General features: G+C 40.4%; 1 protein-coding gene across 1 annotated transcript in view; it reads left to right on the plus strand.

The window, feature by feature from the left end:
• Positions 1–16,635, plus strand: part of adgrv1 (adhesion G protein-coupled receptor V1) — a 566,067-nt gene that overhangs the window by 483,074 nt on the left and 66,358 nt on the right. Inside the window, 1 exon segment of the mRNA XM_060841343.1 lies at positions 13,060–13,217. Coding sequence (XP_060697326.1) covers positions 13,060–13,217 — 158 coding nt within the window.

A 16,635-nucleotide genomic window follows, 5' to 3' on the forward strand; every position in this document is an offset into this window, starting at 1 on the left:
TACACAAGTGCCAAGCAATGGCTGTCTCAAATTAGAGACAATCTATCAGACCTTTGCATTTAATGGCATCACTATTGCTGAATCCTCCACTATCAACTTGGGTTACCATTGACGAGAAACTGAACTGACCTAGCCACATAAATACTGTGGCTATATCAACAATCAATAACATGGTAATTATTAGATTTTTAAATCCAGTTTTTTTTAAATGAAAATCCAACATCTGTAAATTTGGGATTTGAATCAGGTTTCCCAGAGTATGAACTGGATCTCTGAGTCACTCGTCCAAATATGTTGGCAAATATCTCAGTGTAAAAACAATCGGCAATAATAATTGAGCTCTTGGAGTACACAAATATCAGCTGGGATATGAATAATGTGAAAAGCACAATGCTGATAAACAACATTCAAGAAAAGCCATCGCTTAGCATGCCCAATGAAAGGAGGCAGAATTCTCAATTTAGACTTAGAAAATGAAGCCAGGCAAGTTGGTGAAGTTGCAGGGGGTGACCATTTTAAAGACCCTGACTGTCTTACAGTTAGATTTGACTATTTGTAGAAAAGAACAAAGATAGAACAGGAGTAAAAGTTCGAAATTGGAGGAAGACAAATTTGATGAAGTTTGAACGGTGATCAGGTGAAGATGGGTTGGATATAGCAACTTGAAGGAAAATCAGTGTCAAATCTGTAGGAGCCATTCAAAAGTGAGATTCTCTCGACTCAGTGTTGACATGTCCCCATAAGGAAACAGGGGAAAAAAAATGGCAGAGTAGACAAGCAGGAAGCTGGAATAGCACAACAAGTCAGGCAACATCAGGAGCTAGAAAAATAAGAAGAATTATACCCAAAACATCATTTCTCCAACTCCTAATGCTGTGTGGCTTGCTGTGTTCTTCCATCCTCCTGCTTGTCCCATAAGAAAACAAGCTGATACTGCCAAATCTGGACCCCACTGTTTATCTACAAACAGGCAGAGGAGAATAAAGCAGAAAAAGAAAGATAATGACAGTCACAATTTACTTAAAATATAAAAAAACCTAGAGGAGTACAGAAAATATTGAGGAGGAGTAAAACAGGAAATTAGAAAATAGTAGCTGAGAAGGTCCAGGGAAACCCCAAGTTGCTTTTTTAGCACATTAGACAATCACTGTGGAAAGGTTTGAGCCTTTCAGTGGTGTAGAGAGTAACTTACACATGAATGCAGAAGAAATAGGCAGGGTTCTTAGTGAGTACTTTTCTCTGATTTTACAATGGAGAGGGATAATGTAGGCATTCTAGTTAAGGAGCAGGAGTGTGCTATATTGGATATAGTAACCATCATGCAGCAAGAAATACTAAAGGAACATACATCCTTGAAGGTAGATAAGTCATCAGGGTCAGACAGATTGTATCCCAGGCTGGTAAAAGAAGTTGGGGAGGATGTCATGAATGCTCTGTAGATTCTTTTCCAGATAAAGCAATATACCAGAGGATTGGAGACCTGCAGACATCGTACCATGATTTAAAAAGGGTACACTGGACAAGCCAAATAATTGCAGGACAGTCAGTCTGATTTTGGTGATAGGCAAATAATTAGAATCAGCACTGAGAGACAGAATAAACTGTCACTTATAAAGGAGTGGATTAATCAGGCATAGTTAACATAGTTTTGTTAAGGAAAACTCATGTCTAACTAACTTGGGTGTTTTGAGGAGCTAACAAAGAAGATCGATGAGGCTGGTGCATTGGGTGTTGATAACATGGATTTAATAAGGCATTTGGCAAGGCTCCCTTGGAAATTGATTAGAAGTAAAGCCTTTGTTTTATAGCAGTATGAATCATAGAATCCCAACAGTGTGGAAACAGGCCCTTCGGCCCAACAAGTTCACATCGACCCTCCGAAGTGTAACCTACCCAGATCCATTCCCCTAACCTATTATCCTATATTTACTTCTGACTAATACACCTAACCAACACAGCCCTGAATATTATGGGAAATTTAGCATGGCCATTCACCTAACCTGCAAATCTTTGGATTGTGGAAGGAAGCCGGAGTACCCAGAGGAAACTCACACACGGGGAGAATATGCAAACTCCACACAGTTGCCTGAGGCTGAAATCGAACCCAGGCTCCTGGCGCTGTGAGGCAGCAGTGCTAACCACTGAGCCACTATGCCGCCACAGTATGTTGCAAGTTCAATGCAAAATTGGCTCAATGACAAGAAACAAAGCATAATGGCAGCTGAATGATTTTGTGAATGATAAGTTGTTTTCAGGGGCAGTACACAGGACTCAAGTTAAGATCCTTTGCTATTTGTTATGTGTTTTAATGATTCCAAATTAAATGTGCAAGGTAAGATCTTGAAATTTGTAGGTGATACAAATATTGGCTCGGGAACTGATAATGAAAAAGACAGCTCTCGACTTCAGAATAATAGCAATGGCTTTGTTGAGTTGGTGGAAAAGTAGCAAAAGGAATTCAATCTGGAGAAGTGTGAGGTTATGTCTTTGGGGAAAACAAACGAAGCAAGGGGATGTTCAATAAATTGCAGGGTATTGAGAGGAGTAGAGGAATTGCGAGACCTTGGAGAGCATTCTGTAGGTCCCTGAAGGTGAGAGGACAGGTTGGCAAGGTGGTAAAGAAGGCTTATGGGATACTTTGCTCATTCAACATGGTATTGAATACAAGATGGGTTTTTTTATTCACTCGTGGGATGTGAGCATCGCTGACTGGGCCAGCATTTTATTACCCGCCCCTAGTTGCCCTTGAGATGGTAATGGTGGTGTAATGTTGGAACTCTATAAACCAGGCTTTGGTCTAAGTTGTATATTTCTTGTCCCATGTTACAGGAAAGTCGTAACAGCTGTGAAAAAAGTTAAAAGGCACTCAACAGCAGGTTAGAGTCCAACAGGTTTGGAAAAGTACAAGCTTTGACTGTACTGTAACTAGCTACCTGACGAAGGAGCAGTACTTCTTCCAAATAAACCTGTTGGACTATAACCTGGTGTGTTGTGAATTTTAACATTGTTCACGCCAGTCCAAAACTGACCATTCCACATCATAATTGCTGTGGAGAGAGCAAAGAGGAGGTTTTTTTGTCAATTTTGCTTGACCATTAAAATTGTAGCTGCAAGGAAATATTGGATAGGCTAGGGTTTTTTTTTAAGAACAGAGGAGGTTCACGTGTGCTTAATTCAGATAAACAAAATTATGAGGACCCTGGGAAAGGGAAAGCCTGGGAAACTGAGAGTTGACTGGAAGGTTTGATTACCCGAGCAAATAGGTCGATTACCACAGTCAAAGATTTAGGGTGGTCAAAGCAAAACTACTGCAGATGCTCGAAATATGAAACTAATAAATAAATTCAGGGTGAACTCAACATATCTGGCTGTTTCTGTGACGAGAGATACAGTATTTATAATTCAGTATTTATGATTCAGAATTAAATGCACAAAGCGTAATTTCGAAGTCGACAGATAACAAAAAAAATGACAGGTTGATGATGGAAAGGATAGCTGTCAATTCTGGAATGATATTAATGGTTTGGTTGAGTGGGGAAGAAGTGGCAAATGGAATTCAATCTGTTGAAGTTATGACTATACCAGACTCTAAATCTTAACTCTGTTACTCTCTCCACTGAGTCTCTCCAGCATTTGCTGTGCTTGTTACAATTTCAAGTGATTAGTAGAAGTACTGGAGGCATGGTCAAAAACATTTTCACCCAGAGGGTAGGGGTGGCTGGAAGTTGCTATCCGATATGGTGGTTTCAATCAAGTTAAAAGGTACCTGGATCTAAACATGCTGTACCTTGCAGGGCTATGGACCGTGTACTCAAAGGTGGGAATAGAATGGTTGACTCATTTTTTTTTTATTCGGCTGGAACAATCACTATAAGCTGAATGACCTCTTTCTGTGGTTTAACTTTCTTCTATTTTTATCTTGTCACCAATCTTAAATTTCAAGATGCATGGCAAAACCATGTGAAGATTAAGGAACTAGTTTTGAGCTCAGATTGAATTAGATAGCATTCCAAAAATGGTGCACTTTAGTCATTTTGCTTTTGATACCAATCTAAATTCGAACTTAGTTTAAAAATCTACCGAGATGCTTTTGTCCTCTGGCATTTGGAGTCCATGAGGATCCTGCTAAAATGTGCTCCACTTGCATTAAAGCAGAAAGAGACTCATTCATCGAAACAGATGGCTCATCAAATTTCTTTTCCTACAGGAAGTGTATCCATCGTCTTATTCTTTGAGCTGACTATCAAGTCATTGGGCATGGAGGTAAATTCCCATACTTTGGGTTTCTCCTCCCAGAGAGGATAGATGTTGACAATGAAATTCAATGTTGCCTGCAGTGTACCAGCACAGCATTTTGCAGTGTGTTTAATAACCAATACCTTAACCCAATACTAAGCCCAGGATCCAGAGAACAGCAACATGAAAGATACTGCAAATCTCTCGAAAACTGAGAAATAGCACCAGTAATGGTTCCACAAAATCCTACAAATTCAGTGGTAGTAATGATAGGTACTCCAATATCTATGTACCTTCTCAAGCCAATATTCCCAACATTGAAGGTTATGCTACTTATTCTGGTCATAATAAGGAATTTATAACATTGACAGGTCAATCTAACCTAGTGAAATGTGTGTTCTGTGGGATGTGGAAGGGCATGGAGTAGGTGACCCTGACCAGCAAATATGCAAGAAGTATCAGTGGCTACACAAGATTGAGCTCTGGGTTAAGGAACTTAGGGTGGTAACTGGAGTGACTGCTGTGCATCAGTGGCCTACACAATGCCCTTGTTATAAGCTTCCTCAGCTAGCTCACCCATACCTTCTTGGTGACAGCAGCAGGTTTCATTCTCCCATCTGCTCGTGACTACATCTATCAGTAATTGCAGCAATGTATCATTGAATCACAGTCCTGCTTTGCTACATGTCCACCATTTGTCCTGAACACCTCCAATTTCAATTGTACAATATCTCTTTAACTACTGTTGAGATTTTGACATGCAGTTATGCATCACACTCACTGTCCAGCTTGAAAAAACAATACCCCAATGTCAAATTGCTGGATTTCTCTCACTTAATACCACAACACAACCCATTTCAAGTCACGAACATAGTCTCTAAAAGCTTTTTACATGAGAGGATAATCAACTTTGATATTTTTCACACAGATTTGACAAACAGGAGATCATGTTAACAAAAATCCCCACCAGTTATAGTGCTTTTTGTGTATGAAATGCATGTTGAGACAAAAAAAAAAGTCCTGTTGACTGAAGGTTCGGAGACAGGAGTGCACCTTCACAGCCATTGGGGAGCACAAAATCAGAACTGCAAAGGCATTAAGTGACTTGGTGTCAGTTTAATTTGGGAGAAAGATGATTTTATTCTGCCCTTTGTTAATACAGTGGAATGCTTGAACTTTGATATATTCTTTGTACAGTTCTTTTTTAAACATTAAAATCTGCACAAGTTCATGAATCACAAAACAATGCTTGTTCTGTTAACTCCCTAAGATTCAATGTTTGGGAACAAAGTTCTCATTTGAGGGGACCTCTGAACTAATGCTGAAGAATGATTTTCGACAAACTTTCAACTTCCAATTTTACCATTGCCACTCACGACAACTTAATAATCGTGTTTATTCAGTTAGGATTTTTATTACCATTTAGCAGGAAGGATTTCAAACTGGAAATGTTTCTACAGAGACAGTTGACTTCTTTCACCAGTGCAAAGAACTATGTTTGCAACAATCTCCCTGCATGTTACAGAACTGCATTTAAAAAGCTGATGATTATTTTGACGATCTCTGATGTGAACTCTGGAATTTATCAGTCTATAAGATTCAACATTGCATGAGAATGTTGGTTTTGGAAACCATTCGTAGGAACAGCTCTTCATTGATTGGAAATCTCATTCAATGTTCAGTTGATCAAAAGTTAAGTTGTGGAAGTTTGCATGGCTGTATCATCTGTACGACTAGATTCAGATTGCAAATCGACTGTATTCATTGACAATGAGAGAATTCTAGACGTTCACATTCTTCACGCTGTCGAAAGAATCAAAGCATAGAAAATGAAAAGCTACTGAAGGGAATGTTTCAAGCTATGAAAACAGTAATTTCATTGTTCACTTTTTTGATCACTTGGGTCTATTTGTGAATATTTTCTTTCATGACAAAACAGCAATACCATAATCCTTGATTCTTGTCTAATAGATATGAGCTTCACTTACTCTAAGCCATTTTGAAGCTTATTTTTAGAACTTAGAAAGGCGCAGTACAGGGCCTTTGGCCCTCAATGTTATGCTAACTTGTGAAACCAATCTGAAGTCAATCTAACCTGCAGTATTCCATTATCATCCATATGTTTATCCAACGACCATCTAAATGCCCTTAAAGTTGGCGAGTGTGCTATTGTTGCAGACAGGGCATTCCACACCCTTACTACTCTCTGAGCAAAGAAACTACCTCTGACCTCTTTCCTACATTTGACTCCCCTCAATTTAAAGTTATGTTCCCTTGTGCTAGCCATCATCATCTGAGGAAAAAGGCTCTCACTGTCCGCCCAATCTAATCCTCTGATCATCTTATATGTCTCTATTAAATCACCTGTCAACCTTCTTCTCTCTAAAGAAAAACAGCCTCAACTCCCTCAGCCTTTCCTCATAAGACTTTCCCTCAGTGTACCAGGCAACATTCTGGTAAATCTCCTCTGCACACTTGCCAATGCTTCCACATTCTTCCAAAAATGTGCTGAGCAGAACTGTACGCAGTACTCCAAGTATGGCCTCAACAGAGTTTTGTACGGCTGCAAAATGACCTCATGGCTCCAAAATTCAATCCTTCTACCTACTAATGAATGCTAACACAACATATGCCTTCTTAACAACCCTAACAACCTGGGTGGCAACTATCAGGGATCAATGTACATGGAGACCGAGATGGACTCAGGCAGCTGAGGAAATTTGGCATGACCGTGAATACCCTTGCCAGCTTTTAGTGGTGTGCCATTGAGAGCATTCTGTCTGGATGTATCACTACCTGGTATGGCAACTGTACCATTCAAGATCAGAGACAGTTACAGAAAGTGGTGAACTCAGCCTGGACAATCACAAAGGCCACCCTCCCAGTTATAGAATCCATCTACCAGGCATGCCGTCAAGGAAAGGCCACCAGGATTCTCAAAGATCCATCCCACCCTGGCAATGTTTTTCTATAACCTCTACCAATAGGGAGAAGGTACAGAAGCCTGAACACATGCACCAGCCGTTTTCAAATGAGTTTCTACCCTATTGTTGTCCGAAAAATGAATAGACTCACAAATTCTTAACATTCATCTGAACCTGTGTTTTTGTTTTTGCTGCTGTTTACCTACTATTTATTTATCTGTGCTCCTTAACTATGTGATCTGCCTGTATTGCTCGCAAGACAAAGCTGTTCACTGTGCTTCAGTACATGTGACAATAAATTCAATTCAATTCAATCATCTCTCTGGTCATCCACACTGCCAAGAGTCTTACCATTAGCCCGGTACTCCGTATTCCTTCCAAAATGAATTCACTCCTTCCAAAGTGAATTACCTCACACTTGATCACATTAAACTCCATTTGCCACCTGCAGCTTATCTATATCCCTCTGTAACCTGCAATATCCTTCAGCACGATCCACAACTCCACCAACCTTACTGACATCCACAGATTTACTAACCCATCCTTCTACACCCTTATCTAGGTCATTTATGAAAATGACAAACAGCAGTGGTCCCAAAACAGATCCTTGTGGTACACCACTAATAACTAAAATCCAGGATGAACAACCCCCATTAACCACCACTCTCTGTCTTCTTTCAGCTAATCAATTTCTGATCCAAACCGTTAAATCACCCTCAATCCCAGACCTCCATATTTTCTGAAATAGCCTACCATGGGAAACTTTATCAAACGCTTCACTGAAATCCACATACAGCACATCAACCACTTTACCCTCACTCACCTGTTTGGTCACCTTCTCAAAGAACTCAATAAGGTTTGTGTGGCACGACCTACCCTTCACAAAAACATGTTGACTATTCCTAATCAAATTATTCCTTTCTACAAATCTTATCTCTTATAACCCTTTCCAACACATTACCCACAACCGAAGTAAGGCTCACTGGTCTATAATTACCAGGGTTGACCCTGCTCCCCTTCTTGAACAAGGAAACGGAATTTGCCATCCTCCAGTCTTCTGGCACTATTCCTGTAGACAATGATGACATAAAGATCAAAGCTAAAGGTTCTGCAATCTCCTCCCTGGCTTCCCAGAGAATCCCAAGGATCAATCCCATCCGGCCCAGGAGATTTAGCTATTTTCACAGTCTCAAGAATTGCTAACACCTCCTCCTTATGAACTTCAATCCTGTTTAGTCTAATAGTCTGTATTTCAGTATTCTCCTCAACAACATCGTCCTTTTCCAGTGTGAGTACTGATGAAAAATATTCATTTAGCGCCTCTCCTATCTCCTTGGTCTCCATGCACAACATCCTACAAATGTCCTTGACTGGCCCTAATCTTACTCTAGACATTCTTTTTTTCTTGACGTACTAGAAGCATTAGGTTCTCCTTGATCCTACCTGCCAAAGACTTCTCATGTCCCCTCCTGGCTCTTCTTAGGTCCTTCCTGGCTAACTTGTAACTCTCAAATGCCCTAACTGAGCCTTCACGTCTCATCCTCACATCAGCCTCCTTTTTTCTCTTGACAAGAGATTCAACTTCTTTAGTAAACCACAGCTCCCTGCTCGATCACTTCCTCCCTGCCTGACAGGTACATACTTATCAAGGAAAAACAGTAGCTGTTATAGAGTCATAGAGATGTACAGCACAGAAACAGACTCTTCGGTCCAACTGGTCCATACCAACTAGATATTCCAACCCAATCTAATCCCACCTGCCAGCATCCGGCCCATATCCCTCCAAACCCTTCCTATTCATGTACCCATCCAGATGCCTTTTAAATGTTGCAATTGTACTAGCTTCCACCACTTCCTCTGGCAGCTCATTCCACATACATACCAACATCTGCGTGAAAAAGTTGCCCCTTTGGTCTCTTTTATATCTTTCCCTCTCACCCTAAACCTATGCCCTCTAGTTCTGGACTCCACCACCCCAGGAAAGAGACTTTGTCTATTTATCTTATCCATACCCCTCATGATTTTATAAACCTCTATAAGGTCATCTCCCCAGCCTCTGACGCTCCAACGAAAACAGCTCTAGCCTATTCAACCTCTCCCTATAGCTCAAATCCTCTAATCCTGGCAACATCCTTGTAAATCATTTCTGGACCCTTTCAAGTTTCACAACATCTTTATGATAGAAAGGAGACCAGAATTGCATGCAATATTCCAACAGTGGCCTAACCAATGTCCTGTAAAGCCGCAACACAACCTCCCAACTCCTGTACTCAATACTTCGACCAATAAAAGAAAGCATACCAAATGCCTTCTTAATTATGCTATCAACCTGCGACTCCACTTTCAAGGAGCTATGAACCTGCACTCTAAGGTCTCTTTGTTCAGCTACACTCCTTAGTCCCCTGCAGTTTCCTCCCCTATGCTATGCATCCTAAATCTTGCCTAATCACATCATAATTGCCTTTCCTCCAGCTATAACTCTTGCCTGCAGTACATACCTATCCCTTTCCATCACTAAAGTAAACCTAACCGAATTATGGTCACTATCACCGAAGTGCTCACCTACCTCCAAATCTAACACCTGAGTGGGTTCATTAGCCAGTACCAAATCCAATGTGTCCTCGCTTCTTGTTGGCCTATCCACATGCAGGAAACCTTCCTGCACACATTGGACAAAAACTGATCCATCTAAAGTACTCAAGCTACAGTATTTCCTTTGGAAAGTTGAAGCCCCCATAACAACTACCCCATTACTTTTACTCCTATTCAGAATTATCTTTGCAATCCTTTCCTCTATATCTCTGGAACTATTCAGAGGCCTATAGAAAATACTCAATAGAGTGATCTCTCCTTTCCTGTTTCTAACCTCAGCGCACACTCCCTCAGTAGACAAGTCCTCATCAAACATCCTTTCTGCCATTGTAATGCTGTCCTTGACTAACAATGCCACACCTCCCGCTCTTTTACCACCTTCCCTGTTCTTACTGAAGCATCTAAACCCCAGAACCTGCCACAACCATTCCTGTCCCTGCTCTATCCATGTCTCACAATATCAAAATCGCAGATGCCAACCCATGCTGCAAGTTCACCCACCATATTCTGGATGCTCCTGGTGTTGAAGTAGACAGACTTCAAACCATCTTCCTGCCTGCCAATCCACTCCTGCGACCTTGATACTTTATTCATGACCTCACTACTCTCAACCTCCTGAGCACTGCAGCTACAATTTCAGTTCCCATCCCCCTCCTGAATTAGTTTCAACCCTTCCGATGAACATTAGCAAATTTCCACCCCAGAATGTTGGTATCCCTTTGGTTCAGGTGTAGACCATCCTGTTTGTAGAAGTCCCACCTACCCCAGAATGAGCCCCAATTATCCATGTATCTAAATTCCTCCCTCCTGCACCAGCCCTGTAAACACATGTTCAACTCCTCTCTCTCCCTATTCCTTGGCTCCCTAGCACGTGACACAGGTTACAACTATTTGTTCTAGCTCTAAGCTTCCACCCTAGCTCCCTGAATTTTTCCCTTAAATCCCCATCCCTTTTCCTACCTATGTTGTTAGTGCCTATGTGGACCACAACTTGGGGCTGCTCCCCCTCTCCCTTAAGGCTCCTGAAAACACAATCCAAGCCATCATGAACCATGACACCTGGGAGTCAACACATGAACCGTGAGTCTCTCTCATTCCCATAGAACCTCTTATCTGTCCCCCGAACGATGGAGTCTCCAATGACTAATGCTCAGCTCATCTCCCCCCTTCTCTTCTGAGCATCAGGGACAGACTCTGTGCCAGAGATCTGCGCCCCATTGCTTTTCCCTGATAAGTCACCCCCCCTCCCCCACAGTATCCAAAATGGTATACTTGTTATTGAGGGGAATGGCCACAGGGGATCCTGCATTGCCTGCCGGTTCCTTTTTCACCCCCTGACTGTAGCCCATCTGCCCTTTTCTTTTATCTGAGGTGTGACTACCTCCCTGTAACTCCTCTCATTTACCCCCTCCACCTCCCGAATGATCCACAGTTCATCCAGCTCCAGTTCCCTAACACGGTTTCCGAAGAGCAGGAGTTGGGTACACTAGTGGGGACACTAGTGATGACCACTGCCTCCCACATTCTACCCTAAATATATTACCCTATCCACCTAGCCATCCCATGTCCCCTCCTGTATTGCCTATACATGAGGTAAGCTTTTCAATGCTTAATTTACCTTCCTAGCAGCCCCCTGGTCCAGCACCAGAATCAAGCTAATGATGTTTATGATTACAATTTGGATGAGAATTTAGGCGGCATGGTTTGTAAATTTGTGGATGCAACCAAACTTTGTGGTATAGTTGTCAGTGAAGGTTACCCAAGATTACAAACAGACCTTGATCAATTCAGCCAAAAGGCCAAGAAGTTGCAGTTGGAGAATAGGCTGGACCTATTTTCACTGAAGCGTAGAAGGTTGAGGGGTGACCTTACAGATATTTTTAAAACCATGAGGGGCATACATAAGGTATGTGCAGGTTAGGTGAATTGGCCATGCTAAATTGCCCATATGTGCATTAGTCAGAGGGAAATGGGTCTGGGTGCGTTACTCTTCGGAGGGTCGGTGTGCACTGGTTGGGCTGAAGAGCCTGTTTCCACACTGTAGGGAATCTAATCTAACCTAAAATTCTCCAGATTCTACAACAGTCACAACATATCTGAAGTTAGCAAAACTAACAGTGCAATTCAATGAAGGAGGGAGAATGAGATCAAGGGACTACAAGCCAGTTAGCCTGCAACCTGTATCAGGAAAATGTTAGAACTTTTTATTCAAGAAGTTTTAACAATGCACATAGAATGTCAAAGCATAAGCTGACAGAGTCAACATGGTTTTTTGAAAAGGAGATAACGAACATTCATTACAGTTTTAAGTTGTAACTGGTGGGATGGACAAAGGGATGTCTTTGGTACAGTATATTTGGATTTCAAATAGACATTTAAAAGGTACTCATACCAAATGTTAATCAAACATAGACTGGGACTATCATAGTGTTAGGGGCTGGATGGTGAGGAATTTGTTAAATGAGTTCCAGAAAACTTACTTTATCAATATGTAGAAGTACCTGCTAGAGAAAGAGCAAACTGTAAATTGTTTTGTTAACCATGGTTAATTCACTTTTGCCTTTGGTTGGTTTTGCCGAAGGGAACATTTATCTGTTGTAGTATTTTTCAAATGCCAGCCATTAAATATCAAAGTCAAATATTTTGGTGTATTATCCTATCATTATCAATTTACCCTCCACCTTCATCATTTCTTTCCTTCAGATTTAAGACATTAGTTTCATAATGATGCATTTTTCATTCAAATTTAAAGTCACATTTTATCCTATTATGGCTATTATTTCCCAAAGACTCTTTCCCACAAGGTTATTAATATCCCTTCCCCATTGCACAACTTGACTGAATCAATTTTTCTGCTTGCATGGGTTATTGATTCCTTTCCTACCAGCAAAAGTGGGAACAGCCAAAGGTGGCGAGGGATATCCACATCCGGCTCCCACCAAACTTTTGTAAAGGCCTCCGGATTCGACCTAAGTCCGTGGAAATCCACACCTACATTGCTGGTACAAATAGATGAGGAATGGATTGTTATACTAGAGATAACAATCCCAGCTGATCGGAACACTAAAGTGATAAATGATGTAGGAAAATATTCTTTGTGTAGCCAAGAGATCATTTTGGCTTCATATTTCACAAAAAGGTACATTGTTATGCAAAGAATATTTAAAAGCGCTGAGCCACCATTCACCTTATTGAAATAAATTTTTTTGTGATTTTACTGGAACGGTGTCATCTGTTCATATGAAAATTGGGCTGGCAAAGATGTGTGTTAAAAATGTTTCTTGTCTCTGTTCTTTGCTGTCTATAGGTGTTTCATTCCAAATATCTATGCAGCTCTTGCCACAGCAGTTCTGACACCCTTGCTGTGCCTTGTGGGAGTCTTTGTCATTTTTATATACGTCTATCAGCTCATTCAACAATGGAAGTCATATGACGATGTCTTCAGAGGAAACGCTAATAGCACAGGTAAGGACAGCATGAATATTATTGTTTGAATGAGTTACAACAGTCATAATAATTTCAGTATTATTTTCAACTAGATTTTTTCAGTAAAGCTCAATTTTGTCTTTGTCCTTATGATAAAATAAAACTATTCCATGCAGAAAGGATGAAAATTCTTCAATGCATTTAAATCTTTCTTAATGAGATATTCAGCCCTACTTTTATATTTCTGTTCTTTGCTTTGTATAAGCTGACAACTAAAATATTAGTAACCCAGAATGCTGAAGTATGATTGATCTATTTTTTACAAAAATAATCTGAACATTTTGTCTTGAACTATTTGTTTTCTGCAAAATTATTGGCAAGTATACATATATATTACAACTACTTCACTTGCTGTTAATCTCCTGTTGTGTGGAAGGTAGTCAGTGCCAAGTTGGAGTTATGAGCTTCATAATATAATAATTATAAATAAATTATTATGTTTCACAAATCAGCAAAGCTATTTTATTGCAAAAGTGCAAATCTGATACCAAGTTAAAATTTTATTGATTTTTGTTGGTGTAGAAAGAGTATCTGAGTCAATGGGTTCGAATCATTTTTATTGTGTTTCAGACATGAATTTTAATCAATGTCATTCAAGTTTGTTGTTGTTGTTCTAGTTATTGAATATTGTTCGTGAACTCACAATGTCCCAAAGTATCATCCAATTAAATACTTGTTATGGAAGAAAGGGCAGTCTCAGATTATGCACCATAAAATCCCAATATAATCATGGCTAGTTTGTTTGTTTCAAGTTTTTTTCCCCAAAGGATTGCTGTTATTCATCGCATCAGATTGAACATTTATGCTGTTCAGCTCTTCTCTATCACTGGTTGCTCTGAATCAAATACCTGAATGTTGCCTTGCAGCCTGTATATACTAACTTACAAGTGATTGATCCTGAATGACCACTCAAATGCTGTTAGTAGATTCCATTACAATTTAAAAGATTTCAGAGAGCAACTTAAGCTGGAAGTACTCCCTCTCTCTCCCTTCAGTATAGGATGGCCTCTTAATGATTGGATTTGATTTGATTTGATTTATTGTTGTCAGATGTACCAAGATACAATGAAAAGTGTTTTGCATGCTCTACAGGCAGATCGTACCATACAAATTGCATTAGGTAGCAGAACAGGGTGCAGAATACAGTGTTACAGCCATAGAGAAAATGCAGAGAGAGAAATCTCAGAATTAACATTTGAGAGGTCAGTTCAAAACTAGCTGGGGAGAAGCTGTTCTTGAATCTGTTCATACATGTATTCAAACTTTTATATCTTCTGCCTGACAGAAGATGGCGTTAAAGAGTATAACCCGGAGTGGGAGTGGGCTTTGGTTATGTTGGTTGCTCTCCTGAGGTAACAGAAAGTATAAGGAGAGGCAATGGATGGAAGACTGGTTTGCATGATGAACTGGGCTATGTTCACAACTCCCTCTGCTTTTGTGCAGTGTTGGTTGGACAGAGCAGTTGAATACCACACTGTGATGCATCCAGAAAGGATGCTTACTGTGGTGTATCTATAAAAATTGATAAGTGTCTTTGTGGACATGTTGAATTTCCTTAGGTTCCTGAGGAGGTAGAGGCATTGTTGTGCTTTCTTGATCGTCGTGTTGATAAGGTGGACCAGGACACATCAGTGATCATCACCCTGGAAGGGTTAGGATCCAGATTTGACTCAGACCTTGATGCAAACAGGGTCATGCCCTCCATTCCACTTCCTGAAGTCAATGACCAGCCCCTTTGTTTTGATGACACTGAAAGAGAGATTGTTCTCTTTACAGCATGTGCTAAGTACTCCATCTCTTTACTGAATTCTATCTTGTCGTTGTTTGTGATGTATCCGACAATGATGGTGTTGTCAGCAAACTTGTAAATGGCATTTGGAAACCCACCTACCATGCTTAATTAGACAATGAGTTCACCCTCAGATTTCTCAGGGTGAACTCTGAAATTGGCTTGTTCAGCAAAATTTGATGTTGGGTTATTGCTCCTGGTGTGTGGAAGGGTTAGGATCCAGATTTGACTCAGACCTTGATATCCTGACCTAAAATATAAATTTCTGCCACTGACAGCTAAATCTTAAGGATGCGCAGATTACAAAGGACCACATTTGACCTCAGTGTCTTAACATGAAATCTTTGCATTTACTGATCATTCATGCTCTGTAGTCCACTTCATGCATTCTCCTCAAACTAACTAAATACCCCATGGTAGATACATTATTGCATCAAATGTGTAGAGCGTTTATTATGGAGTTCTGTAAGTTGTTGGCCATCAAAAGCAGATTAGTCTGATTCCTGAAGATTAATTTAACAATGTCCTTCCCTCGATCAGAAGTAGGGCTGTTTGCTAATGAGCAAACTGAGCACCATTGATGATTCCTGAGATACTGGTGCAATTCATATCCAAATATAGCAAGATCAGGTCTTGGTCAGGCTTAGGATGACAAGTGACAACATTCATGCCACCTAAGTGCCAGGCAGCGACCATCCCCAACAAGGGAGAAGGTTGTGATTACACCTTGATCATCACTGAATCCCCTTTATCAACATTATAGTGATTACCATTGACCAAGAACTGAATTGGACCAACCACATAAACATTGTGATTAAAAGAACAGGTCAGAGTCAAGGTATTGTGTAATGACTTTCCTCAAGGCACAAGTCAGGACTGTCTTGGAAAATTCTTGTGATGATGGAAGCATTCTAAAATGCTTGTGGACATACTGAACTTTAAGTTACAATGTGTGTTTTTGTCTTGAAATACATTAAAAGAAATCTTGACATACAAACAAAAGGTGACTGCAGATGTAAACTCAGTGTCAGTTTGGAGGGCAAGACACTGGAATATCACACTTGACAAGGTGTCAATGAACACAATTAATGTGACAACCACCTGATGAAGGAGCAGCACTCCAAAACTAGTGCTTCCAAATAAACTTGTTGGACTATAACCTGATGTTGTGTGATTTTTGTACACCCAATTCAACACCGGCACCTCCAAATCAAAACTGTAATCTCCTAGAGTTATCTCAGACTATGAATGTAATGGGAGAAAAGTCAGCAGCCTGGGTGAGATACATTCTTTCTGTTTTCTCTGTTCAGGATTACACAATAACAGGGTTAAATACCAGCTCAACCCTTGTCAATGTGTTCTAGTAGAAGAAGGTTGCTAGTGAGCTGAGGTGCTGATGTGTGTCAGTGAGCTGAAGTACTTGTGTTTGGGTTCTAGTGTATTGTCAAAGAATCACTCACTCATCACAGCTGCAAGATGAAGGGCTTCCTCACTTTCTGAATGCTGGAAACCAACAATGCAGCAAGTCACTCAAACAGAAGTAGCAAGAATCATTGTGTTGCTTTGATGCTGCTAGGCATCCACTGTCAAGTGGAAGCAAATACTTTC

The sequence above is a fragment of the Hemiscyllium ocellatum genome, chromosome 2 (assembly GCF_020745735.1).
Source record: "Hemiscyllium ocellatum isolate sHemOce1 chromosome 2, sHemOce1.pat.X.cur, whole genome shotgun sequence".
In the NCBI taxonomy this organism is placed as follows: Eukaryota; Metazoa; Chordata; class Chondrichthyes; order Orectolobiformes; family Hemiscylliidae; genus Hemiscyllium; species Hemiscyllium ocellatum.